The 27,761-nt window shown below is 42.5% G+C and overlaps 1 protein-coding gene across 40 annotated transcripts in view; it reads left to right on the forward strand.

The window, feature by feature from the left end:
• Positions 1-27,761, forward strand: part of NRXN3 (neurexin 3) — a 1,515,064-nt gene that overhangs the window by 1,438,606 nt on the left and 48,697 nt on the right. For 26 of the 40 annotated variants that reach the window (XR_013228547.1, XR_013228548.1, XR_013228550.1 and 23 more), the window contains one exon: positions 18,178-18,262. Coding sequence is in view for 36 of the 40 variants with exons in the window: in XM_077323373.1 (XP_077179488.1) it covers positions 18,178-18,262 (85 nt within the window). In the remaining 4 variants the exon portion in view is untranslated. The remainder of the gene's footprint in view (positions 1-18,177; positions 18,263-27,761) is intronic. The other 14 variants (XR_013228549.1, XM_077323384.1, XM_077323381.1 and 11 more) reach the window with 1 other exon arrangement.

A 27,761-nucleotide genomic window follows, 5' to 3' on the forward strand; every position in this document is an offset into this window, starting at 1 on the left:
ATGTTCTTCTGGAACTCCCTAGCTTTTTCCATGATCCAGCGTATGTTGGCAATTTGATCTCTAGTTCCTCTACCTCTTCGAAATCCTGCCTATACTTCTGGAAGTTCTCGGTCCACATATTGCTGGAGCCTAGCTTGTAGGATTTTGAGCATAACTTTGCTAGCATGAGAAATGAGTGCAATGGTGCGGTAGTTTGAACATTCTTTGGCATTGCCCTTCTTTGGGATTGGAATGTAAACTGACCTTTTCCAATCCTGTGGCCATTGCTGAGTTTTCCAAATTTGCTGGCATATTGAGTGTAGCACTTTTACTGCATCGTCCTTTAAGATTTTGAATAGTTCAACTGGAATGCTGTCACCACCACTAGCTTTATTGTTGCTCAGACTTCCTAAGGCCCATTTGACTTCACATTCCAGGATGTCTGGCTCCAGGTCAGTAACTACCCCACTGTGGTCATCAGGGATGTTAAGCTCGTGCTTGTATAGTTCTTCTGTATAATTTTGCCACCTTTGCTTAATCTCTTCTGCTTCTGTGAGGTCCCTACCATTTTGGTCCCTTATCATACCCATCTTTGCATGAAACGTTCTCTTCATATCTCCAGTTTTCTTGAAAAGATCTCTGGTCCTCCCCATTCTATTGTTTTCTTCTATTTGTTTGCACTGTTCATTTAAGAAGGCATTCTTATCTCTTCTAGCTTTTCTCTGGAATTCTGCATTCAATTGGGTGTATCTTTCTCTTTCTCCCTTGCCTTTCACTTCCCTTCTCTCCTTAGCTATTTGTAAAGCTTCCTCAGACAGCCATTTTGATTTCTTGCATTTCTTTTTTTTTGGGATGGTTTTAGTTGCTACCTCTTGTACAATGTCGCGAACCTCCGTCCATAGTTGTTCAGGCACTCTGTCTATCAGATCTAATTCCTTAAATCTATTTGTCACCTCTACTGTATATTCGTCGGGGATATGATTTAGTTCGTACCTGAGTGGCCTAGTGCTTTTCCCTACTTTCTTCAATTTAAGCCTAAATTTTGCAACAAGAAGCTCATGATCTGAACCACAATCAGCTCCTGGTCTTGTTTTTATTGCCTGTATAGAACTTTTCCATCTTTGGCTGCAGAGTACATAGTCAATCTGATTTCTGTGTTGACCGTCTGGTGATGTCCATGTGTAGAGTCGTCTCTTGGGTTGTTGGAAAAGAGTGTTTGCTATGACCATTGTATTCTCTTGACAAAATTCTACCAGCCTGTGCCCTGCTTCATTTTGTACTCCAAGGCCAAACTTGCCTGTTATCCCAGTTATCTTTTGGCTTCCTACTTTAGCATTCCAATCCCCCATGATGATAAGCACATCATTTTTTGGCGTTGCTTCTATAAGGTGTTGTAGGGCTTCATAGAACTGATCAACTTCATCCTCTTCAGCAGCAGTGGTTGGGGCATAGACCAGGATCATTGTGATGTTGAATGGTTTGCCTTGGATTCGAACTGAGATCATTCTGTCATTTTGGGGATTGTATCCCAAGACTGCTTTTCCTACTCTCTTATTGATTATGAAGGCTACTCCATTTCTTCTGCGAGATTCTTGTCCACAGTAGTATACCTGATGGTCATCTGAATTAAATTCACCCATTCCTGTCCATTTTAGTTCACTGATTCCTAAAATGTCGATGTTCAGTCTTCTCATTTCTTGTTTAACCACGTCCAGCTTGCCTTGATTCATGGATCTGACGTTCCAGGTTCCTATGGAATAAAAATCTTTACAGCATCGGACTGTCTTTTCGCCACCAGTTACTTCCACAACTGAGCGTCCTTTCGGCTTTGGCCCAGCCGCTTCATTCATTCTGGTGCTACTCGTACTAGCCGTCTGCTCATCCCCAGTAGCATATTGGACACCTTCCGACCTGAGGGGCTCATCTTCCGGCGTCATATCGTTATGCCTATTGGAACTGTCCATAGAGTTTTCATGGCAAAGATACTGGAGTGGTTTGCCATTTCCTTCTCCAGTGGATCACCTTTTGTCAGAGCTCTCAGCTATGACCTGTCCGTCTTGGGTGGCCCTGCACGGCATAGCTCATAGCTTCACTGAGCTACGCAAGCCCCCTTGCCACAACAAGGCAGCGATCCTTGAAGGGGGCAATGGCATTGTATACCACTGTAATCCCTTCCTTTCCCAAACCCCTCCCTCCCCATGGCTAACACCCCCCCCCAAAAAAAAAAAAATTTGCAGAAATTGCTGCTTGTGACTGTGGTGATAGCATGGCTAGAGGGTAGAGTGGCTGACCCATCAACCAAGCTATTCATCTGCCTGGAGTTGTGAGGAAAAGGACAAAAGACATTACTGGGGTACATACACAAATTAAGTCAACAGGCTACAGTGATCAGTGTATCAGATCAAATATCTGGAAGACTCAGGTTCAAATTCCCACTTTGTCACAAAAGCATGCTGGATGACCTTGGTTAATAACACACTCTTAGACTAACTTCCTTCACTAGGTTGTTGTAAAGATATAGTGGAGGAGAGGCAGGGTTGTCAAATCCATAATGAGAAATACCTGGAGATTTGAGGATGGAGTCCTCGAATCCCATTGGATCTATTTATGCTCCCAAAGTTGCCATTTTCTCCAAAGATAGCCTTGAGATCAGCTGTAATTCTGGGAGAGTGACAAGTCTCATTTTGAGTTTGGCAAGCTTAAAGGGAGGAGAACAATGTAAACGGCTTTGAGCCTCTATTAGGAAAAAAGTGGGGTAAAAAGTGTAGTAAATAAATATACCATCAGGTTTATGTATACTAGGCCAATAAAAGAAGCCTGATACAAGCTTCAAAGACTGAAAACTAATTTTAGCCTCATAATTGCATTGTCTCTGACCACAGTTACTGCTCTAGAGACCAAAAAAAGGCAGTTTGTACCCTGCCATTCCAGTAGGCAAAGTTTGAAGCCATCCTCTAGTCTGTGGAGAAGGGAGATGTGTAAGTCCCTAGTGAAGCTTGTTCCCTAGCATCTTGGTCACACTTGCTTTTTTCCTCAAAAGCTCATTGGGGGACTGGAATTTCAGAGGAAAATGAGTGTAGGTATATAGAGGTTGTGTTTTGTACGTGCTAATACCAGAGCAAGGATGTGTAATCAATAAAGAAGCAATCTAGATTCCCTGAGATGTATGCTTTATTTATTTTTTTTAGCCACTAAATAATATGTAATTTCTCCGGGCCAAGAAATAAATTGAAAGGATTTAGAAGGATTTGCTTATCAGCGGAACACCACGTAGCATTACATTCCTTCTGCTTTTGGGAAGGTACATTGAAATTTGGTTTAAGCTGCTGTGGTTCAATACTCCTCTTTCCTCTGCCAGGGTGCCTTGCACAACGGACTAGATTAATCCTCCCCTTCTTTTTTCTTCCCTTTTCTCAGCCCCTTGCTTATTTGGATTCCCTTGGCCTTCCTGCTTACAGCGGAGAATAAAAAAGAAAAAGCTCAGCCATGGCAGAAAGGCCAACTTCTCTTCCTCCTTCTTTTGTCTTACCAGTGCTTAGGGATGAGATCAAAATTCTCTGATGCTCGACAACAGAATATGATTCCAAAGAGGCGGCTTTTGACTACAAATTCTGTTGGAGCAACAACTGTGCTTCCTTGTCTAACTTCAGCCTGCAAAGCCCTTCTCCCTCCCCCCCCCTCCTTTTCTCTCTCTCTTCAAAACAACACTTGATGCTAGACAGGATACACAGATGAAGTGCAGAAATGGAGGCTGTTTTTCTGCACCATTTTTAACTTGCACGGCTAGTTATTTAATCTCTCGTCTGCTGTGGTAATGGTTGAGTGGCTGATTTTGTTACAGTGGGTAGTCCAATTCTGAGCCCTACTTAATGATATAATTTGGCAGAAAGTATGGTTTACATTTGGATGTCCCACAGGGATCACACTGGCTAGAAATGTAAGGGGTGGGAGTTTTTCCAAGGTGGGAGTTTGGGCTCCTTTGTTGTTGTTAACTCAGTTTGATGAAAAGAATAAAGGTCACGCTGGTTAATGACTGGCTCCCAGTTAATCAGGATCCAGGGCTTATAACAAAGGATTTGTTCCTACAATGAGACCGCTTGCAGTACCAGTTCCTTATTTAAACAGAAATGTGAATGGCTAGAAGCCTATCCTACATATTTTTATGGGCTGCTTTCTGTGAGGGACTGGAGAGGTAAGGAAAGGATCCTCCCATAAGAACTGACCTGTTGAATCAGGCCAAGTTCTGTCTAATCCAGCATCCTGGTTCCAACAGTGGTCAGCCAGATGCATCTGCAGATTAGCAAGACAGCAGACCAAAACTTCCTTCCTTCCTTCCTTCCTTCCTTCCTTCCTTCCTTCCTTCCTTCCTTCCTTCCTTCCTTCCTTCCTTCCTTCCTTCCTTCTGCTATATTTATTATTTTTTTACTTCATTTATATCCCATCTTTCTCCATGATGGGAGCTCAAAGCAGCTTTCATAATTCTCCTGTGCTCCAAGTTATCCTCACAACCCTGTGTTATAGGTTAGGCAGAAACACAGAGAGAGAGAGAGAAAGAAAGAGAGAGAGAGGTGTAAAGTAACCCAGTGATAGTGTTGATGTGCCCACTAGAGGCAGGTACCATGTAGCCTCCAGTGGACCTTGCCCACCAGCACTCCAGCAAGTGGCAGGAAGAAGACAAGAAATCACTGTCTGTGATTGAGTGATGTCACTTCTGGGAAAAGAAATGATGTCATGCCTTTTTAGGAATTGGCTGCTTCCACAGCAGAATGAGGATTTGAACCTGGGTCTTTCATATAGTAATCTAAAAGTCTAATCACTGTCACACTGCACTGGCCTTCATGTGGTAAGTGCTGTTTAACAGTAGCAAGCAACCAGGATAGGGTGAGTTTATAAAAGTAGGGTGGTAGCAGGTCACCTAGTGGTTGCTGCCGCGCACGGCCTTGACAAGTCCTTCTTCAAAGGCCCTGCCCCTCTACTGCCTTTTTCTGACAGTATGCTGGGAATACACTTGTATCCTAACCATCATGCATATGGAAAACCCTAGGGGCCATTCCGCACAAGTTAAATGTAGCCGAAGTCTTACAGTTTGTAAACACTTTTTTTAACATTCCGCATGAAGTCACCTACAAACCAGACTCCCGCCAAACTCCAGGAGCATACAGATTTTTGTAGCACTTCTGGGGGAATCCAGAAAAGTAGATTCCCCCCCAAAAAAATGGTCGACTTCTGAGCACAAGCTGCAATACTTCAGTGAAAGACATGTGTGTTCTCAAAATAACGGTAGAAAGAATGTCCCTCCCTAGCTCTCTCGCCCAAGCTTCCAGAGATGCGATTGCCATTTTTTCCATTTAAACTGGTGAAAGCAACAAATATGCAAGGCTTCTCCAGCTGAAGTCCCTCCACAAGCAATTCAGAAGTGCTTAACAGTAAAACAAAGCTCCCTTCTGCAATTGTCTTTAAAGTTTCCAAGCATAATACAGCCCCCTGTTCAACACTGCCCGTAATTTCGGCCAGAAATTGCACCAATGGGGGAGGGGATTTCTTTTAACTTAAAGAGCATGTAAACGATTAAGCGCAAGCTCCTACGCCAGCAAAAAAGTTCTTTCTGAGACAATGAATGAACACAGATTCGTTGCTACTGCTTTTTCCGCTTTAAAAAAAAACAGTTTTTAAAGGGAAAGGGGCTTTTCAGGAGCACGAACACAACAGTTCATTGGCTGTTCTGTTGGATTGATGGCCAGGTGTGGGAAGAAGTGTGGAAAAATATTGCCTCCTTTGTTGCGATTCCGGCAAGACCGGAAACCTGTGGGGAATGAACAGACTGCTACTGGGACTTCAAAATTCCTCTAAAATTGAAAGTGTGCAGAATGACAAAATTCCACTATTAAAGATACTGTTACTGCATACTGCAAACACTTGGCAACATTGGTCATTGTGCGGAATGGCCGTAGTATTTCTAGAGATGTGAAGGCTCAAGGAGGGGCAACATGCACTGTGCGTGAGAGACATTTTTCTTTACTTTTGGAGTATTTTTGTTTAAGTTTTCTTTTAAGAGTTGAGCCTGGTCAACTGTTGCCAGGGCAAACAAAATGGTGGCTGAACTCTTGTGAGAGAAAAAAAATCTTATGAGGCTTCAAGAAACCCTATATGTCATTAATGACTTGCTGCGTTATTCTTAAAGACAGCAGGAGGCAGGGAAAAGATTGTCACCTCTGATTCCTGGGTAAGGTTGGGTGTTTCAGTGCTGAGGTGGTGAGAAGACACCTTGAGCCACCAGCAATTTAATAGTAGTCTGGTTATACCTTCTTCATTGTTACTTCCATGCTGGCAATTGTTACACTGGCAAATGAAGGGAAAAAAAGTGTTAGATTCCTGTACATGATCTCCCAAGCTTGGGAAGCATGGCAAGCAACCAAATATAAGCTGCCCTAGCTATCTAATTTGCAAAAAAAAAAAAAGAGTGAACTACATCCACAACGGGATGTGCAAGATATTTAAAGAAAGCATTCTAAATATTCAGTGGGAGGGATTTAGGGACATCTGAAAACGCAGGGCCATTTCGCACGGCTTCAAAATAGCACAATGGTTGCTAATTGGAAACGCTACTAATTTGCCATAACCCACGACGTCGTAGACAATCTGCAACAATCCTGAAACCGACCCGCAAAAAGCGCTTCGTTGTGGCGCTTTCAGGGGAATCCAGAAAAGTGGATTCACCCTCCGGATAGCGATACACTCCTGCAACCAATCTGCAACAGTAGCGCTAAAGACCTGTGCGTTACCATTGTTGCTGGTTCTTCAAAGTCCCTCCCCCTGGCTCTCTCCTCCAAACTTCCGGCGAAGCGATCGCCATTTTTTTTTCTCCGAGCGAGCGAGGATAAATGCACCGGCGAGCCTCTTTCTGTTTAGAGGCTTCCCTGGCTTCAGTCCTTCACCTTTAGTCACTAAGCACAAACCACTTAAAAGCCCGTTTGCTGAAATAAAGTCCCTTTATTTTTTACACATAAATTCAGCCGAAAATCGGGCCCGTGAGAAGGGGGGGGGGGTTTATCACTCGAGGCAGCGTGCAAACGATCATACAATCAAACGACAGCTCACATTAGGCAGCTGGATGGGTCTCTCCGTAGCAACGAATCTACATAGATTCGTTGCTATGGGTCTGTTTTTTTTTTTAAACCTTTCTTTTTTTTTTTTTTAAATGCCTATAAAATATGGTTTATCATCCTCTTTTGGCATACATATTAACATACATATTCAATTCCCATCGCATATTAATCCTGATCTAGGAGTTATTACCATCTTTCTTAACAAAGTAGTTGTTGATACATAGGAGGGTATAATCTATTATAAGGATATATTCTATTATTGTCTTAAATGATATAAAGTCAGTTCCCTTCATATATTGGACCTGTCCTAAAGGTTGCTACTGCTATTTTTCTCACAAGAAGCCAGGAAAATACTCCATTGTTCAGCTCATCTTTCAGGTGGTCGCAGAAAATGAAATTGTGTTTTTTTCCATAGTAGAGTGTTTCTGATTGTCCTTCTGTCAGGGCCAGAGTAATCTCTTGCTTGATTCTTGCTTGTAATCGCCTTTGAGGAGGCTCTGAATCCTTTGTCAATCTGGATCTCTTCCTCTGGTCGCACAGAAATATCTCCTGATAGCTTCCTAGTTGTTGTCGCTTTTGAATAGACTCTTTTTATTTTGCTGATCCAAGTCATTTCCTGCTCTGAATAGACTTCCAGGTTTTTGGTACTTTCCTTCCGTGGATCTGTTTTCCCAGTTTCTTTAAAGATACTTTGGGTTTTTACATCTCTGGCACTCTCTCCCTCCAGTTGATTAACTTCCAGACATTGAAGTTTCACTTGATTTACTGTTAGCTGAGCTGCGTCATCAGCTGGTCTCTCCGGATCTTGGGCTCCATCCAAAAGCTCCCCCTTAGTCCCACGAATTTCCTTTTCCAGCTTATTGACTGCTTTCAGTATCTCTGAGTTTCCTTTGCATAACAAATGGAAAAGCTGTGCCTTAGTTAATTCTTCCATAGTTCTAGGCAGTCACAAACTATAAACAGAAAGTCTCGTGAGGTCTCGCGGGAGCACGAGCGATCCCAAATTATCAGTTTGTCGATCTCCGTATCAAGTAAAATTCTCCCACTGAACTTTCACCCATAAATCTTCAAAGCACTCTCTTTGTTTGGTTAATGGGTATAATTAGCTGGGAGTCTCTCACTCGGGGAAGGAAGGAATTCGCTTGTGAATTGGTTGGGGGGGGGGAGGGAAAGGCTTGTGGGAGAAGAGAGAGAAAAGCCAGAAAGCTTTCAATTCTTACTGTTGTAGGTTCCAGCTTCTGTCAGCTTCTGCTCCTGTCGATCTGGTAAATGATGGTCTGGGAAGAATGTGAGGTCGGCTGGTCGTTTCAAGCTTGTAAAGTTGTTTGTGACAAAGACGCCATCGTGACCTTGAGCACAAGCCGCTATTAATCCAGGGAGGTCTTGCTATCTCCCTACGGATCTGTAGGACCCTCAGGTCACCGTTCCCGGTTCCTGGGGCGACCGGTGAGCAGATTTGCGTATCTGTTCAGGTCAGCCAGGAGCAGAAGCCCCTAACCCTCGGCATGGCTTAAGAGCTGAACAGAAGTCCAGCTTTCTTTATGGCGCCATCTTCAGTTCTCCGAGCCTGACAAATTACCTTTCTTAAAGGTATGAGCCTCTTGTGGCGCAGAGTGGTAAGGCAGCTGCCTGAAAGCTTTGCCCATGAGGTTGGGAGTTCGATCCCAGCAGCCGGCTCAAGGTTGACTCAGCCTTCCATCCTTCCGAGGTCGGTAAAATGAGTACCCAGCTTGCTGGGGGGTAAACGGTAATGACTGGGGAAGGCACTGGCAAACCACCCCGTATTGAGTCTGCCATGAAAACGCTAGAGGGCGTCGCCCCAAGGGTCAGACATGACTCGGAGCTTTCACAGGGGATACTTTAAGAGCCTCTTGTGGCGAAAGAGCCTCTTGTGGCGCAGAGTGGTAAGGCAGCTGCCTGAAAGCTTTGCTCATGAGGTTGGGAGTTCGATCCCAGCAGCCGGCTCAAGGTTGACTCAGCCTTCCATCCTTCCGAGGTCGGTAAAATGAGTACCCAGCTTGCTGCTGGGGGGTAAACGGTCATGACTGGGGAAGGCACTGGCAAACCACCCCGTATTGAGTCTGCCATGAAAACGCTAGAGGGCGTCACCCCAAGGGTCAGACATGACTCGGTGCTTGCACAGGGGATACCTTTACCTTTACCTTAAAGGGAAAGGGGCTGTTTGGGAGCATGCTAACGGCTGCCCATTGGCTGCTTGACGGCCAGGGGCGGGACGAGCTTGGCAATAGCGCTTCCTTTCTAGCGATTTCTGCCGAGACCGGAAGCCTGTGGGAAACGCTAAAAAACGCAACTGATTCCACTACAAAGGCAGGTATGCATAACGACGAATTCCACTATTTTAAATGGCGATTTTTCATTCCGCAAACAATTTGCAACAAAGATCCCCGTGCGAAAAGGCCCTCAGATAACACAGTGTGAACATCTCCTACTTGGCTAAATATTTGGGCCAATGTTTACATTTTGTGTAGCATGTGGATCCTTAGCTGAAGCCGAACTGGAACCTGCTCCTTTTTCATCCCAAAGCTCTGTGAAGATCCAATTTAGATGGTAAGATGGAGCAGGAAAAAATGGTATGCAGCAGTTGAGAGAAAAACAAACCTCCAAGACAGAGATGAAAGAATATAATCCACTTTTTAAAAAGTGAGACAGCCATCAAGAACATACTGTGGCACAGTTTATCTGCTGGACTTGAGGGAAAAATTTATAGGCCTTTCTCTTTTCGTTCACTCTAAAATTGAGAACTCCATCATTCACTGGGTGTGTTATTTATAATTTCATAAAACTGTTCTGTGGCAGGGTTTATTTTATCTGGTGCTTAAAGCCCATCAAATAACAGCACACCAAGTGAATAAAGGTGGTTGGGAAAGGACTGTGCTTTGAGGAAGATTGCAAAGACAGCCATTTTCTATGGAACAGCAGGTCAAAGGTTGTAGATTTGGAGCATAAATTCCACCTTTGGGCTGTCAGTAAGGGGAAGAGGGTATGTAATTGTCCTGACCGTTTCCTGCCATGCTATTCAGAAACTTCCCTCAATGGCCATGATGTATAGTAATGAACACAGACTCAGGATTGGCTCCAAAGCGAGATTGATGGAACCCTTGAAGTGAATAATTAGAAGGGGGTGATTACAGAAACAATAATTCATTAGAGACAGTTCTGTGAAACTGAGGGAATTTGAAGGTAAATACGTTCATAAATCCTCAAGGTTAGATGCAAACTTCTGAGCATTCAGCTGCTCCTAGTTGATACCAAGGCAATTTCAATAAACATTGCACAGAATCTGAGGGAGAATAATAATAATAATAATAACCTAAATACAATAAAAGTTCTTTCAGAGAACAATAAAAAGTCCTCCATCCAGAGAGATATTTTATTGAAAGTTATTATAATACCTGCCTTTAGTGTTATGAGTAATTTAAGTGCCAAGACATTTTCTAGAAAAGATTAAATGCATATTTTAAAATTGGATAATGTGAAATATTTTGTTAGAATCTTATATTTTATGCAGTTAATATGCAGGGTTGGTAAGTATTTTGGTTCTGCCTTTTTTAACCTTCCAAATCAAAACATTAGCTATCCATCTTGCCTACTTTATTACAGAATAACTAACACAGTACCCAGGAAAACCAGACTTGCCCCTCACTGTGCATCATTTTTGGACTCAGAGTAAAGATAGGCATGAATTGTGGATCCCCCTACACCAACTACAGGGAGGAAAATGTGGGTAGATGCAAGAAACCAATGTTATTCCTCCTCCATTCCACCAAGATCCAGAATGTTCTGAGAAATGGTTGGCTTGAAGACGTGTGTTGCTGAAGGCCTTGGGTTCAATCCATTCATACAGCTCAGTTGACAGAACTGGGATGAGCCTGTGTCTTAGATTTGGAGTGTCACTTCATTCACTTAATATCCAATTTCTTCCACCACCTAGCATGCAAGTAAAAAATGAAAATTTTGCTATTCTATTTAAGTCCCAGGCACAGTTGCCTGACATACTCCATGTTCTGCCTTTGGTCTACCTAAGTATCAGGATGCTTCAAAACAAAACTTGGCACCCCTAGGGAATTGTCTGAATCTGTTTCTTGTATGCTAATTAATATAACACATAAGTTATCTTATTGAATTCATTACCACAAGTTGCATTGACAACCACTGACTTGAGTGGCTTTAAATAGTGGCTGCACCAGGCATGGAAAATTGATATCCCAATGGCTGCTAGGTATGATGGCTAAACTGAACTTCCATATTCAAAGGCAAAATATCTCTGAACACCAGTTGCTGGGGCCAATGTGGACTTTTCAGAGGCTAGTCTAGAGGCACTTTTGAGGTCTTTTCATGCAATCAAAATGACATGGTATATATATAGATATATATATTTGTATTTACACACACACGTGCATAGTGGCCCCATTTCTGAGACATCTGCAGTGAGCTTCTCCACGTGGACACTTGAGGGATTTAAAAACTTTTGTTTCTTATGCATAGGATGTATCATTTAATTAAGGGTGATCTTGTCTCCATCCGCAGACAAAAAAAACAAGGAACTTATCCAAAGCAATATTCTTGTTCTGACAATATATATTGTAAGCCGTGACCATATTCAATTTTAATACATTTTTAATATACATAGAGAATCAACCATCACGGTTTCTAGATAATTTCCGTTTTCAATTTCTTTTCTTCAGTGGTTGAATCCAACAATAAGATTGTTGTAACAATAGTGAAAGTGTGGAGAAATCCTACAGTATTGGGGGATGTTAGTCAAAGATACCTTTGAGCCAATGGCCTATAGATATTATTAAAATACTAATATAAGGAAATATTGGACTCAACCACTGAAGAAAAGATATTGAAAACAGAAATTATCTAGAAACAAGAATATTGCCTTGGATAGGTTCCTTGTTTTTCTGTGTGAACTGTCCTTTTTTCGTGTTCCATCTGCAGACATACAGCTATTTTATCCCCCAATGGGTCTCAAATCTATATATTCTTAGTTTCTTAGTACACTAAAAATGTGACTTTCCCTTCTGTTATAAGAAATCATTAGGTCACAACTGTAGCATGGATAGATCAGGCTGCTAACCATAAAAGAGATTTAAATTGGGTTGCCAACAGAGTGCTTACCAGGGGCAGGAGAGAGGCCCAACCAAAATTGCAATGGAATGTCTATGTTACTTCTGATGTGACCTGAAAGTGATGTCATCACACAGTGATGTCAGGATGATGAGCTGATATTTGGGCAAAAGTCTACGGTAAATTTGATTCTACCATAGATTTTTTCCCCCAAATCATAAAGCATCACCCCAACATTGGTGATGTAGTGACATCACTTCCATAGACTTGGAATTGTTATGTCAGCGGGGACTCCTTTTTTTCTGGGTAAGCTCACCCCTCCCCTGACCAGCTGATCAATTGTGGAATGGTGGAGCCTGGTGGCAGAGGAATCCTCACCTCCAACATGGATCTGGCAACCCGACATATAAAGCAGATGTTCAAAGTTGTTTGTGTATATACACTAACTATATTGGAATTGACTTGTCTCTTCTTGTTTTATTTCAAGCAGACAATTATATAACTCCTTCTGATTAATTGGTTTAATAGATTTTTTAAAAAATAAAATAAAATTAGTGAAAATTTGCCTGTGGTGTTGATTTCACCATGGCCAATGTTGCAATGCTGTTTGTTGTCTCTTTTTTAAACACTTTGGTTGCTGTTTCATTTTTACGCAGTGAATTAAGAGCTTGCCAGTGAGACTTGGGAGGGTACTGGGGGGACTGAGTTTTACTAAGTGGATTAAAGCTGAGATGACCGCTCTCACCCCTTGTGAATCAAGTCACTAAACCATGAGGTATTTAACTGCTGCTATTTCACACTTTATGTGGTAGAGCTCATGAATAAAATTTCATCGAAATGGGCAGGCCTCCCCCAGGGCATGAGTGTTTTATTTTTTGATCAAGCAGTGCACACCAATTTCTCTAGCAAGCGAGCATAGAAATAGGTTGCTTGGGATAAAAATATTGAAGTCCACTCTTGGGAACTCCTGTAGTAATAAGATTTCATCTGTTGATGAGCTTCTTTACCAAAACTTCACATGCTTTTGGAACAGTTGCAGTAATATCTAGATTGAATTGTTTTCTCATGTAGAGCCTGGTTATGCATAGTCGGAAAAAATGGTCATTTAATCTACCTCATTTTTATCACACTGTTCCTCCAATGAGTTCAAGATTTTGTGCAGGATTCTAAACATCTCACACAGCAATGGCAAGTAATTTAGACTGAGAGGGAAGTGGCAGGCCCAAGGTTGCCCACTCAGTTTCATGGCTGAGTAGGAGTTTGATTCTAGTCCAACACTCTAACCACCACACCACAATAAAACCACCACCATAAAACCTTTCCAATTCCTGTTCTGCGTTTTCTCCCATTACTTAGGAGTTATTAATCAGTTAGATGGGGTATTGTGTGCGTGTATATAGAATAGAATAGAATAGAATAGAATAGAATAGAATAGAATAGAATAGAATAGAATAGAATAGAATAGAATAGAATAGAAACATCCTTTTCTTGAAATGTATACAGGGCCCAAAGAGAGATTTGTCCTCAAGCTACTGAGTAATCAGGTTCCCATATTCCTGCTTCTGTCTCCATTCATATTTTCATTCTGTTACATTTGATTTTATTGTGAGTAGGCCCTGTGTTGTGGGTTGGTAGACAACCTCAGGACACATTCTGCTTCCAAACTGAATCTGGGAGTGGAGCATAAATCTAAGTAGGAGGGAATGTATATACAGGGTCAAGGCCTATGCCATTTTATATGTATGGCCACTGTATAAAATGACCACCTCTTATCCTAGACACTCTTCTTCTTTGGATAAATTTCCTGATGCTACATGGTAGAATTATGCTATGTTACCAGAATATGAGCATTCCCATACACATATCAAGGGCAACCATGTGTAGCACAAGTCCTGTTGCTAGCATTGCTGGGGGCAGGAATTTAATGCATAAATGGAAAGAACCAGTGCAATTTGGTCCTGGTTCTTAATTTTCCTCATTGGCATATTCAAGATAGGAAGACAGAGGACAAAAGAGAATTATAGCACTGAATTTGAAGTCTGAGGATTAGTTGTAAACAGCTTCTGATAATTGTTGGCCATGATTGTCACTGCAAGTTTTGTCCTACAGGGTAGCATGCAGATATTCTTACACAGCTCCAGATTCTTGTGTAATCTGCACTCCCTCATCCCTACCAGTACCATGCAAGAGATGGACAGGGAAGAGAAAATAACTCAGTATCGGACGTCTGTTGCCAGCAGCAGGATAATTTTGTACTCTCTGATGAAGCACTACAGCCCATGTCCAGAGGCTTACACTGAATCTCCCTAATGGTGTCTCCATTAGTAATTCAGCTAATTGCAGCAATTACATGAAGGAGTTGCTGCTGAGGAGAGACGCCATTGCACTTCTCCTTAACACAATGCAGTACATGCTGCTTGTTAATTAGAACAGGAGCCGGAAAAAAAAGAAATAAAATGGAGAAAAGAATCACTGGCTGGAAAGTGGAAGGAACATGTGCTGCAATTCACTGGGGCCACAAATGATGGTTTTGCCTTTTCACTGCCAGACCTTCCACCCCACCTGCTGTGCTCTGGCCATTCCATTAGCATCTCGCTGGGCTTCATCTCTGTGCATTTAGCAGGGCTCTGACTATAAATTTAGTCAGTCCATGTGCTTTACTTTATGTAGATGTATCTAGAAGGAAATATACTGCTCAGTTCTTTTACGCTTGTTGTGTAGCCAGAGTACACTTGCAAGTTTAACCATATGGGCCACATTTGTCTCAAACAAGAAGGATTATCTGTGCAAAAGGTATGTTCTACTGGATTATAAATAATATCCTCAGGAGCACACTGCTGGTGGAAAGTACTGTCAGATTGCATCTGACATTTGGTTGACCCTTGAAAGTTTTCCAGGTAAGAGGTGAACAGAAGTAGCTTGCCATTGCCTGCATCTGCATAGCCACCCTGGATTTCCTTGGCAGTCTGCCATCCAAATACTAATTAGGGCCAACCTTGCTTAGCTTCCGAGATCTGACAAGATCATGCTAGTCTGGGCCATCCTGGTCAGGGCCTGTACCATTAAACCAAAATATAATATCTCTATGATCTGCATTTTCCACAGATTGTCATATAACTGATCTAGTTTTTAGGGTTATGATAGTGTCGGCTTCTCTGGGATAATATTATGTATAGGGTTGTCAACTCAGGATTAGAAAAATACCTAGAAATTTTAGATTTTGGAGGTGGAGCCTGAAGAGGGTGGGGTTGAGGAGGGGCAGAACTTTAATAGAGTATAATGGCATAGAATCCACCTTCCAAAGTGGCCATTTTCTCAAGGTGACCTGATATCTAGTGTCTGGAGTTCAGTTCTAATCCCAAAATATCTCCCAACTACCGCCTGGACACTGGCAATCCCAGCTATGTGAAATACTTTGAACATCTAACAATTTTTGAAAATGCAAGCCATTATCATGATAATTGGAAACATTGGGCAACATTATAATAATTACATGGACTCTCCCAGGATTCCAGGGGTGTAATGTGCCTAGGGTGGGAGTGGATCGAGAACTTGGCCATCTGGTTAGTGTACCATTTGCCCAATACACCACCAGATGTCCTGCAGCTACCACCCTGTCTTGCATCTTGTATTTCTGGAAAAGGTAGTTGAGAGGGCTGGTACAGACCAGGTCCTGGCATTTTTTTTTTTAGGAAACTTCAGCCCTTGACCCATACCAGTCGGGCTTCTATCCTGACCTGGGATGGAGACCGCACTGATGGCTTTGACAGATTATCTCTGGCATCAGCTGGGTTGGGGTGTCTCAGTTATCCCCATGCTCTTAGAACTGTCAGCTGGGTTTGACATGGTTGACTATGCCTTGCTGGGGTAGGGATGGCCATGATTGACCATGCGTTGCCGGGGTAGGGATCAGGGGGGCAGCCCTACAGTGGCTAGTCTCTTTTCTCCAGAACCAGACACATAGGGTGGCAGTAAGGGAAGAATTCTCGGGCCCCTTTGTGCTCACCGGTTGGGTACCACAGGGGGTGATATTCTCCCCCATGCTTTTTAATATCTGTATGTCCCCTCTGGCACAGCTTGTCCAGGGATTTAGGCTGGGCTATCACCAGTATGTGGATGACACCCCAACTCTTTCTCCTGATGGATGGCTGGCCAGACTCTTCCCCAGAAACATTTGCCAGATGTTTGGAAGCAGTGTCTGGATGGCTCTGGCAGGGTTGCTTGAAACTCAGCCCTTCCAAAATGGAGGTCCTGTGGCTGGGTAAGAGGGGGAAGGAACAGAAAGTGAGCCTTCCATTCCTGGATGGGATGCAGCTTACGGCTGTACCTACCACCAAGAATTTGGGGGTGATCGTTGATGCCTCCTTATCAATGGAGGCACAGATCACAAAGGTAGGCCAGGTAGCATTTTATCATAGGTGCCAAACTAGGCTACTAGCACCCTACCTGTCCCCAGAATACTTGGCCAAAGTGATCCATGCAATGGTCACTTCCAGGTTAGACTTTTGTAACTTACACTATGGACGCTTTCCCTTGTCTCTGATCCCAAAATTGCAGTTTGTGCAAAATATGGCTGCTAGGATCATCACAAGACCATCTTGGAGGTCCCATATCCAGCCTGGACTGGGGCAGCTGCATTGGTTAACACTTAGCTTCTAGATTAGGTTCAAGGCTCTGTTTCTTACCTTTAAGGCCATCTGTGGCCTAGACACCACATATCTAGGGGACTGCTTGTCTCCTTGTGCCCTTCATAGGGATCTTCACTTTGCGGGCTTGAATCTGCTGTTTGTTCCCGGTCCCCGGGAGGTAAGCTTGGCCTTGACCAGGGCCAGGGCTTTTTCAGTCCTGGCCCCAACCTGGTGGAATAAGCTCCTGGAATAGCTAAGGCCCTGATGGAACTACCACAGTTCTTCAGGGCATGCTGGATGGATCTCTTCTACCAGGCATTTGGTTGAGCCGAGGCCAGGAAGATCAGGTCCCTTCCTGTATAGGCCCCCATGTGCCAAACATATGAGCATGGAATACCTCTCCCAAGGGCAGTGGTGGATTACTGTCATCATGCATGGACAGGTGTGGAGAGAAGGACATAGTTTAGATTTTGTTTCCAACATTGTTGTGTTTTATATGGTTTTATAGATTTTTATTATAAACCTCCACAAGTCAGCCGATTCCAGGAGTGGCAGTTAATAAAAGCAAATATAAATAATAAATACATAAATAAATAAGAAATGTCAACAGTGAGATATCACACCCAGTTGATGCCTCTGACCCATTATGCATGGTGGCAGCTACTCCAGGCTGCCTCCATTCCATTGCGGCGGCGAAAAAAGCCCTGCCATTCCGTGTATGCACAGAGGAGGTGCTCCCCCAGTGCATGCTGGCTGCACCGATGCCACGGCCCCATGCACACAATGTGAGGCCAGCAACGGTGGCAGGGGGATCGGGGGCATGGGGCCCCCACTGCATGATGGTAGGGAGCAGCATGCTGCTCTCCCACCATGGTGGGGGTGGGGGGATGCCTCAGTTCTGCAGAGCTGCGGAGCTGGCAGGGACAACAGGCATCCCTGCAGGGACACTGTAGTTCAGGAGAGGAGCCGGCCCCAAAAGCCCAGTTCCTCCGATCATGCACAGGGCTAGCCTAACTTAGCCATCGCCTCCACCCCCAACAGTTCCAGGCCCACGGAAGGATCTGAGGGCCTGGGACGGGCCAGGCCGTGGATGGCAGTGACATCATGCATAATTGGTGATTTCCCCCACAACCCTGTCACCACCATCACAGGCATTCCAGCCCGTGCATAATCGGTCTCTGTGAGACATTTATTGTAAAGTAAAAAAAAGAAAAAGGGAGATTCCGCACTTTTATACCTACTGACTTCAGTGGATTTAGAAGTAGTATAACTCTATTGGATATACTGTTGTTGTCGTTGGTTCTACTGTCTTCCCAGTTGCATTTTACTAAGTTCCTTTCAGTGACGTCCCCTTTTTATTCTCCCATCAGACAACAGATGACCTCGTTTCATCAGCGGAATGTTCCAATGATGACGAAGACCTCATTGAATGTGAGCAGAGTGTAGGTAAGCCAGGTCAGTCTTGTATTTTGCTTGCTTTCTTATTTTACTTGCAATAAACAAAGCTTACATATATATGTGTGTGACGGTATACATATGTAGGTACTCTTATATATGTATATGTGATGTATGTATATATGTACAGAACTGTATATCTGATATCAATGCATAAAGCCAAGCATCCAATCCCATGGAGTTGGCAAGAGAAAAACACAAAATGTCATTATTTTGGGGAAGCCATCTTTGAAGGAAACCAAATTTTTTAAACCAGTGCCTCTTCGGTTTATTGTCCTCTTTCAGACTACATATTTGTAGTAATTCTTAAGCTGGCTCTGGTGGGGAGAAAGAAAAGGCTCATATATTTATGAGTGTATTAAAATTTGGGCTACTAATTAAAAATATTACTATATCTTTTATTTTATCCTCCTTGATGGATGTGAGAATATGCCATGCATGTTCATTTGTCCATGGGATTTTGAACGCGGTTAACATGGCAGTTACCATAATATTGCTTTCTGCATACCCAAACAATTTGGGAAAGGATAAAGCATTAAAAAAATCCAAATTCAATAAGCTGTGCCATGTTACCTGCAGCAGTGATGCTTCAAAACGTATCCATTCAAGAGTCAAAATGGATTGTGGCAACTGGAAAGAAAAGGACTCAATTTCTCCCTTCAAGCCTAAATGCATTTTGATGATTTGATGGCTTTTCTTCCGGTGGGATAGATATGACAGTGTAATATTCAGCAGGCAACTGTAGTCTGTTTTACTTTAACAATTTTTTTCTAATATTTCTTTATTTCTTTTAATTTTGAGGCTTGCCGTGAGTTAAGCATTTATATAATAGAGAACAGAATTTCATTGAATTTCTGTGTACATTGTAAAAATGGAGTTTTATGAGAATCTGTCCTAAACTAAGAAACACATAAACCACCCTATTATTTTATTTATTATTGATTGATTGCTTTATTTTGGTTTGGGTCAGGTTTTTGTTTTGTTTTTGTGTTGTTGTTTTTTTTTAAGAAAATGGGGTGATTCCATTATTTCGACAACATTAAAAAAAATTGGCTAAAAACTAAACTTCAGGTTATCCTGCTTGTAATTTCCTGGAGCATTTCAGATTAATAAAGTAATGAATACAAGTTACCCAAGGCCACAGCTTTCACATTTCTCTTCCACCTTTCATATTCTGCTTACAGTCTGGGAGTAGGACTTGCTCTGGCAGTATCTAAAGATGCAGTGCTTGGCAATGCAGCTGAGAAGTTCCATCCAAAAGCTACAACAACCTGCTGTTACAAAGCAGAGACTCTGCTGATGCACTCTGCAGTAGAAGGATAAGGCAGAAGTGTTCCCTGTTATGAGTCTCTGAAGCCTTTTTGAAAAAGATATTCAAGCATCAATAGCACATACATTGTATTGATCCATTGCTTCTCGTACCATCAGGCAGTTTGAATATTACTTTCAAAACAGTCCTTTCTTCCCTGAAGTCCTCTATTCTCAGATCTTAGCTAAGACCACAGATGCTGTGATAGCAAAGATCTGTGATCTTTGTTCTTGCACAGCTCTCATTCAGGCTCGTGAGACGCATGCAGAGAATGCGCCCCAACGGGTTGTAGCCTTTGTTTGTTTGTTTGATTTTGTTAACACTAGAGAGAGTGACACGTGGAAGTATATTGTCAGCTTGTTTCAGAAGCTCTTACTATAGCCACATGTAGTACATTGACAAGATGGGCTCTATCTGGCGATCCACTGACAAAAATGATTAACAGAACTTTCCTGCTTCCCCCGTGTTCCAGTCTTGTACAACCCTGGAAAAGCTGCTTATGGAAACTGGGTGGAATAATAGTCACATGGGTCAGTGGGCAGCCATTAGGGAGGGGAAGGGGTTGAAATGGCTTCCTCCTACTTCTTCCTTCAGCAGAGTTCTGCTGAAATAAGAGATAGGAAAGAATGCTTTTTTCTCCCTTCCCCTCTTTACTGCCATCCACCAACTCACATGGCCATTTTTCCACACAGGTACTGCAATCCCCCCCCCCCAAGAAACAACTTTCATGGGGTCAGAAGGGGATTCTTCAGAAGGGAAAGTGGGGATGATGTATGATTTTTGGCAACTTTTAGTCATAGATCACCAGATCCAACCAACTGGATGCAATGTCAATAAAAAGGAAAAGTTGACCACTCAAAAGTTGAGGCTACCCTAGATCTAGGCATGGTGCTCATTTTAGAGAGCCCAAGAAAATTATGGTAGCAAAGTTCATGTATAAAAGGCTGAAGTACCATGTATTTTAAACAGCAGCTAAGAATCACTGATTTAAATTCTACTGCTAATCTTTTAGGACCTCATTACACTCCCCTCCCTTTCTTTGATTGCCAAGAAATTTGCATTTAAAATAGAGGCCTCTCTCCTTTATCAATCTGCTTCTCTTATCCATTGCCTGCAGAGATGTTGTGAAGGCAATATCACAGCTACTTCCCTGGTGATGGATTGCAGTGGTATAGAATCTTGAGAAGTGGCATCAGTGAATGAATCAAGCTTCTGAGAAACAAAGAGAGCAGTGCCTGTTCATCCATAATGATGCAGTTTCAAAACTTAGAGGAGTAATGCTGTAGAAACCCTGAACTAAAAGGAATGCAAGTCCTGAAATCAATGCACCATAAATAAGAAAAAATCCAGAGTATTGAATTAAACATTCCAACATAGTTTGTGTATATACATGTCTGAAACTAGCAAAGTTAGATGAATGAACATTTATAAATTGCACAGATATATCACACACACCCCTTTGGATTTAGTGGCCACATCCATTTTGTATACAGAAAGCATCTTCTATTTTAAGGGGAATTCTATTCTCCCATAAAACTTTGGATGGACTTTTAACAGTCTATTTACAAACAGAGTTATATCCTTGTAAGCCCATTGTCTGGAACTGCGGGGTGTAAATCTTTTTAGGATTACTGTCCCTGCAAAGCAACACCTTTCAGCTGAAGATAACCAATGAAGAGTCCCTCACCATGTGACCAGAATGGTTACTCATAGACTGATTATACATGGGGAAAAAAGCTAGGCCATCACTTGCATGGCAGTGGAGCTAATCCCCACATATGCATGACATCGCTGCTGGCCCGGCCCCCTCCCAGGCCTGGCTTGTATTAGAGCCTCCAGCACTCTGCGTTAAGGGAACACGGATAGTTTCCTCCTTCCATTTAACACTGTGGAAACCATCAGTGGCCAGGCCTGGCCAGGCCCATGTGCACAGGGAACAGTCAGGTTTTCCAGGCCTGGATCCTCCCCCACCTATGGTGACCTAGCAGGGACAGAAAATGCCCTGTTTGGCTCTGCAGTGCTTCACGTCAGCATGGAGATGTTTTTGTTACTTCCACAAAAGTAACACACACACACACATACCCGCTGCTGCTGTGGTGAAGCATGGTGGAAACTTTCCATCCTGGCTATGTGTGTACATGCAGAGCTCCAGGGTAGACTGTGTCCAGTGGGGGAAATTTTCCCCTGTTCATACAAGGGAAGCGGTGGGGCATGCTGCCCTGTCAGAATAAACCAGTGGTGGCCTGGTGCCACTACCACCATGCATAATAGGTCATAGATTGCCTAAAAAAATATTTTAGAAAGAAGCAAGACTTTGTAGCTGTGTCATTCCCCCTTGTTTGCATGGCTTCTTTGGGTGTTCACTGGTTCCTTTAGGTTTAGGGAAAATCCAGAACGCTAAACCCAAACATGTACATAAAGCTGAATGGAAGGCTGTGCTTTCAGAACAGGAGTACAAAGTCAGAGTCGTGTTAAAACAAACAGCTATTTGATAGAACTTCTCAATCATGTGTGATTTTTTTTCTGGCCACAAAAGAAGAAAAGGAGCAAGTTCTACTGATTGGTCATGCAGATGCTTTATAGAGTTCCTTTTAATTTAATTTGTATTTTTAAGTGCTTTAAGTTTAATGTACTGAGTGTTCTCCTTTTTAAGCCCCCAAAACCCATCTCAAGGATTTGATATGTACGCAATGTACAATATATATATATGTGTGTGTGTGCATATATATATATATATATAATCTAGAATAATGTAAAAGCCCAATCTTATCAATAGCCCCCATCATCCAGTCACATGTTTACACAGAAATTCATGCCCTCATCTATTCCTAGAATCCACTAATGTGGACAGCTGCATGATATGGTTATTTACTAGTGTGCAAAGCATGTTAAGTTTTCTTTAGATTTTTTCATTGTGTTATTTTTTTACGAAATGATAATTTCATCTACCGGTTATCCTTGGGAGGGCTGGGGCAAGGAGATTTTTAGAAATTATACAGGTATATCCGTCAATATTTCCAGGCTCCGCCCTGGGCCAATATCGATAGATATATGCATTGTATATATTTGAAGAACATTTTCTGTCGTTTCACCTCATCTTGTGCCGCATGAATTTTTGGTGATTGATAATTCCTTTTGATTTATTTATTATTTGTTTGTCTTTTGGATCATGATGGCACCATATTGCCATTTCATTTTAATTTGAAAACCATTTGCTGTACTTTTAAAGCAAATTTATTTCTGGAGTAATTCCAATGAAATAATAATTCCGGCTACTCAAGAAAGATGTAAATCTGCAATCAAACTAAGGCAAAAAAATCTTTTATTGCCATCCCAAAGATTTCAAATTTTCCACATTCAAGTAAATTCGCCAAGAAAGTTGTGTACAAAAGAATGAAGAGTCTTGTTTTCCTTTATTTTAATCTGCCTTATATCCCTCTTTCTTCCTCCCTTTTTGCTTCTGTGGAGTGCCTTACTTCTTTGTAGACATACTGCAGTTTATTTTTTTAAAAATAAAAGAAATGTAACAGGGGGAAAGTCCCTCTAATCACCCTCCAGCAGACCCCATCTTACTCTCAGATACAAACTGCTGATGGCATAAAAAGAATTTTATTGCGAGTGCAGCATATCTGTTGTGTTGATTTTTGTTTATTTTGGGGTCCAGGCAGGCTCATTTTTGTGGCATGCAGTAGACATCAGCAAACTTTCAACTAACCATTTATTATCTCCATTAACTAATGCATGAGTTGTGATGACTCCATCTTGTATTTCACCAAAACAACGCATTAAGGCTAACCCAGCAAGTTTGTAGCATACTTTTCAACATAGCAGTGGGGGAGGTATTTTTCAAAATTGTTTATTATAATTTACTTTCTTTTTGGATAATTTTGCAATACCATTGGCTACTTCAGCAGCCCCTACATTTGTTTTTAATTCGATTTTGTGTTGATTTTTTGTTTGCTTCCTTCCCTCTCCCAACCTCTCTGAGTAGCAATCTTACGTCTTGTCTGTGTCCATCTGTCATGTTACTGTGTCTTGAGATCCATTATTCTAGTGCTGTTGTGTGATTCTGTTCTCTGTTCGTAAGATGTTCTAATTCCTTGCAGTTCTCTCGCTTCCTTTCCCTTTCCTCCTTCTCCCACCTTTTCAATCTTCCCTAAAGGAAATTCCACAAAGGGGCAAAACCGGATCACAATTTCTCTTAACTTTGATGCCTGGGTTTTTATATAAGAATCTAGCAACTATAAAGATGAGTTTTTTGAGTTACAAGTACTTCCAATGCTTCCCCCACCAGTTACTTTGTAGACAGCAAATTCTTCTTCATAGGGAAAGCAGTTAAATGGCCTTACCAAGCTCCAGCAACCATAGTAATAGCTCCTCTGCCTAGGCTGTATTATTTCTATAAAAAGTGCCCTGTGGAAATGCTAAGCAATACATTTGTATACTTAGGACAACCAAGTGGATTCTGGTATAAGTGTCTTTATTCAAGTGATATTATTGCAATAATAACCATTTCACATCCATAACCTAGAAATTTAGGCAAATGATGTTAAGATAATGCAAAATCTATTTTATCTGCAGAGCAGGTAAATCATCGCACAAAAAGCTAGATGCACATTCTGCAAGGATCCCAAAGCTGTTGTGATAAAGCCACTGTAGTTCTATAATTTTAATTCTGCTAGGGGAAAAAACATTCAAGTTTGGATTTTATAGATAGATTCTGAAATTTCATTTTTGAATTTATACAAATACTGAGTTGTTTTTTTCCAGTTTAAGAAAGTACTTAAATGTAATGTTCAAATGAGTTCTAAAGTTTTCTTTGTTGGGTTTTAAATCATTATGTAAGAGTTAGGGAGTGGATTAGTTAAAAAAATGCTTCCAGTGAATAAGATCATTTCAGAGAATTTTCCTTGTTACTAATTTGTTTTAAAAAGGAATCTATAAGAGATCTATGGAATTACAGACCTGTTAGCCTAACAGCTCTTCTGAGTAAAATTAGTAGAAACTGTTATTAAAGAAAGGATTATTAATCACATTTAAGGAACAAAGATTAAGGAGAAAGTTGCCCACCATTTTGGAGTTCTTTCAGCAGGTGTCTGAGGGGTGGCCAGCTCACTCCTGTACTCAGTACAACTTATGGAGGCAACAAGTAATACAGCACTGGGTTACATAAAGATCAGGGCTTTGCCACAACCTATGCAGCCCCTGTGGAGACCAGAACCATCCCAGATCACCCCTGCCACTGCTGTGAGCAGGGTGTGACCACTCCAGACCAATCAGGCCACTTCAAGCCAAACAAGAATACTGGTGGCAGCTTGAGCTATTCTGCCTCATCATACCACAAGTGCAGGTCCTCACCCAAGCTGGAAGTGGCTAGGCAGCCCAGACAACAGCCTAAGGAGCCTCATTCTCTGTGGGCATGAGGAGGCTAGTGGGACCAGCCTTGAAGGACAGGTCAGAGGGAATGAGGGGCAGGGGGCAGGGGGAGCAGTCATTTGAAGATATCTCAGCAGCCCAGCTTAGAATGGCTACTGGGGCAAGCTGTGGGAGGTTGCCTCCAGGACCTTTTATGCACCCAGAATTTGGCCCCATTCACAGCTTGTCTGGTCACAGGGCAAATTTCAGGTTCCACATGATATCAGCACTGGCCCAGGGCCATCCCAGGCCTGGCCCAACTCAGGCCGTCTTTTTCCCTGTGGATAAATCTGTGTTTTGCCCCATGCATCAATGGGGCCTATGTCAGGCCAGGGCTGTTTAGAAGAGTAGAGTTGGGGTGACCTTGTCCAGCTCCTCCCCACCGTTGCCTGGGTACGGCATCCCAGAAGGGACAAAAAAAATGCTCCAGGTAGCTCTGCCATGCTGCACAGTGCTGTGGAGCCACCTTGGACATATATGTTTGTTTAAGAATGTGGTTCTGCATCGGTATGCAATACCATTTTCTTAAACAAACAAAAAGGCCCATACTGCCCTGCAACATGGCAGAACCTCACCACCCCAGTATGGGAGCAGAAATTTGAGGCAGACAAGGTGCAGCAGGCCAAATGGTCTCCCATGCAGGAGCAGGATGAGGTGGGGAACCTGCTCTAGCTCATATACCTGGCAGCAGACCAGCACAGATTCTCCCATGTGGTAAAAGTCCAGGAAACCCTTTATCAGACAGTTCAGTGTTAAGTCATGGAATAAGAGCCAATTCCTCTCCTCGTGGTCAATTGGGAGGAAGCTAGCAGGAGAGGGAGGTTCCTGGAGTGCTGTGAAGCCTCCTCCTGTCTTTATTCTGAGACCCACATCAAGACGTACTGCTGAAGAAAGGTCCCAGATGATATGGCAGCCCCAGGCCCAAATCCAAATGAGGGAGGGCCAGACAGCAGGTTAACAAACTCATACACAGGTGTTCTGGTAGTCTTTATATGTTTGGCCTTACTAAAGGCTTTTGACAAGGTATCTCACTAAAGACTCCTGAATAAGCTTAGGATTTTGTCTCAACAAGTCATTTTATGTGTTTAAAATTAGGCAAACAATAGACAGCAAAGAGTAGGAATAAATGGACATTTCTTGCAATGGAAGGAAGCAAGCAGTGGGGTCTCAAAGGACTGGTATTGGGACTGGTGTTATTTAATTTGTTTATCAGTTATTTGGAAATGGAGGTAAACAGTGCAGTGACCACATTTGCAAATGATACCAATTTACTCAGGATAATGAAAAGCAAGATGGATTATGAAGAACACCTAGAGAATCGCTCTAAATTGGGTGAGTGGGCAACAACATGGCATATGAAGTTCAGTGTTTGCAAAGCTAAGGTAATTTACATTGGACAAAAAATCTGAACTTTAAATATATACGAATAGGGTCTGAACAGGCTGAATCTGAGATTAAAAGAGATGTTTGTGTTGCAGTAGATAGTTTGATGAAAATGCAGCAGTGGTGAAAAATGCAAATTCCATGCTGGGGCTTATTAAAAAAAAAGGACTACAAATAATGGTAAATATTGTAATACCCTTGTGTGGCCTCATTTGGAATACTATTTCATAGAATCATAGACTTGGAAAGCACCTTCAGGGTCATCTAGTCCAATCTCTTGCATAATATTTGCAGTTCTAGTGACCATATCTCAAGAGGTACATTGCAGAGGTGGAAAAAAGGCAACCAAGATGATTAAGGGTTATAAACTAAAGCAAGGGGTTATAAAAATAGATTGAGCTTTTTCTTCTCGCATAATACCAGAGCAGCCTTTCCCAAACTTCTTACTGTTGTGACCCCCCCCCCCCCCCCCGAAACCTTCTTTAGGCTTCAAGAAACATTGGAAGTGATGTCAGCAAGTCATACCTTCCTTACATGGCCCTGTAAGACATGTCACCAGAAGTGACATCACTCAGACACTCCCACTGTATGTGACACCATCAGGACACTCCCACAGCATAGGATGTGACAGCATAGACATATTTTCAGCTGATTTGTGAAGAGAATCATACCCACACTATGGACTGGCTATCAGTTAGCTCTTTTTCCACCCTGAAGTGGGAGCCTGCAGAAACAGGGCCAGGGCAGGCCTATACCAGTTGTCAGCCCCACCCCCCACGCACACACACACCAGAACAGGGCAGGTGCAGGTCTATGCTGCTTCACCCCCCCCCCCCCACAGTTAAATTAAAATGAGAGTACTTATCTCTCTGGACTCCAGTCACTACTACATGCAATAAGCCTCAACCAGCAAAGATTTGTATGGCCAAGGCCCCTCCCCTTCCCAACATCTCCAGACCCATCATTGGCCATTTGGGGAGGGGGATCAGATCATGACAATATATAGTCATATCACCTAGAAGAAGAAGAAGAGTTGGTTCTTGTATGCCTCTTTTCTCTACCTGAAGGAGTCTCAAAGCGGCTTACAATCACCTTACCTTTCCTCTCCCCACAACAGACACCCTGTGAGGGGGGTGAGGCTGAGAGAGCCCTGATATCACTGCTCAGTCAGAACAGCTTTCTCAGTGCCGTGGTGAGCCCGAGGTCACCCAGTTGGCTGCATGTGGGGGAGCACAAAATTGACCCGGGCTCCTCAGATTAGAAGGGCACACTCCTAACCACAACACCAAGCTGGTACCTAATCAGAAGCCCATTCCTAGTTGATCCCACATAAGTTTTGAGTCAGCTTACAGTTATCCCTGAAACTTTGCATTGCCCCAGCAAACAATGGTT

This window comes from Paroedura picta, chromosome 2 (assembly GCF_049243985.1).
Source record: "Paroedura picta isolate Pp20150507F chromosome 2, Ppicta_v3.0, whole genome shotgun sequence".
Classification (NCBI taxonomy): Eukaryota; Metazoa; Chordata; class Lepidosauria; order Squamata; family Gekkonidae; genus Paroedura; species Paroedura picta.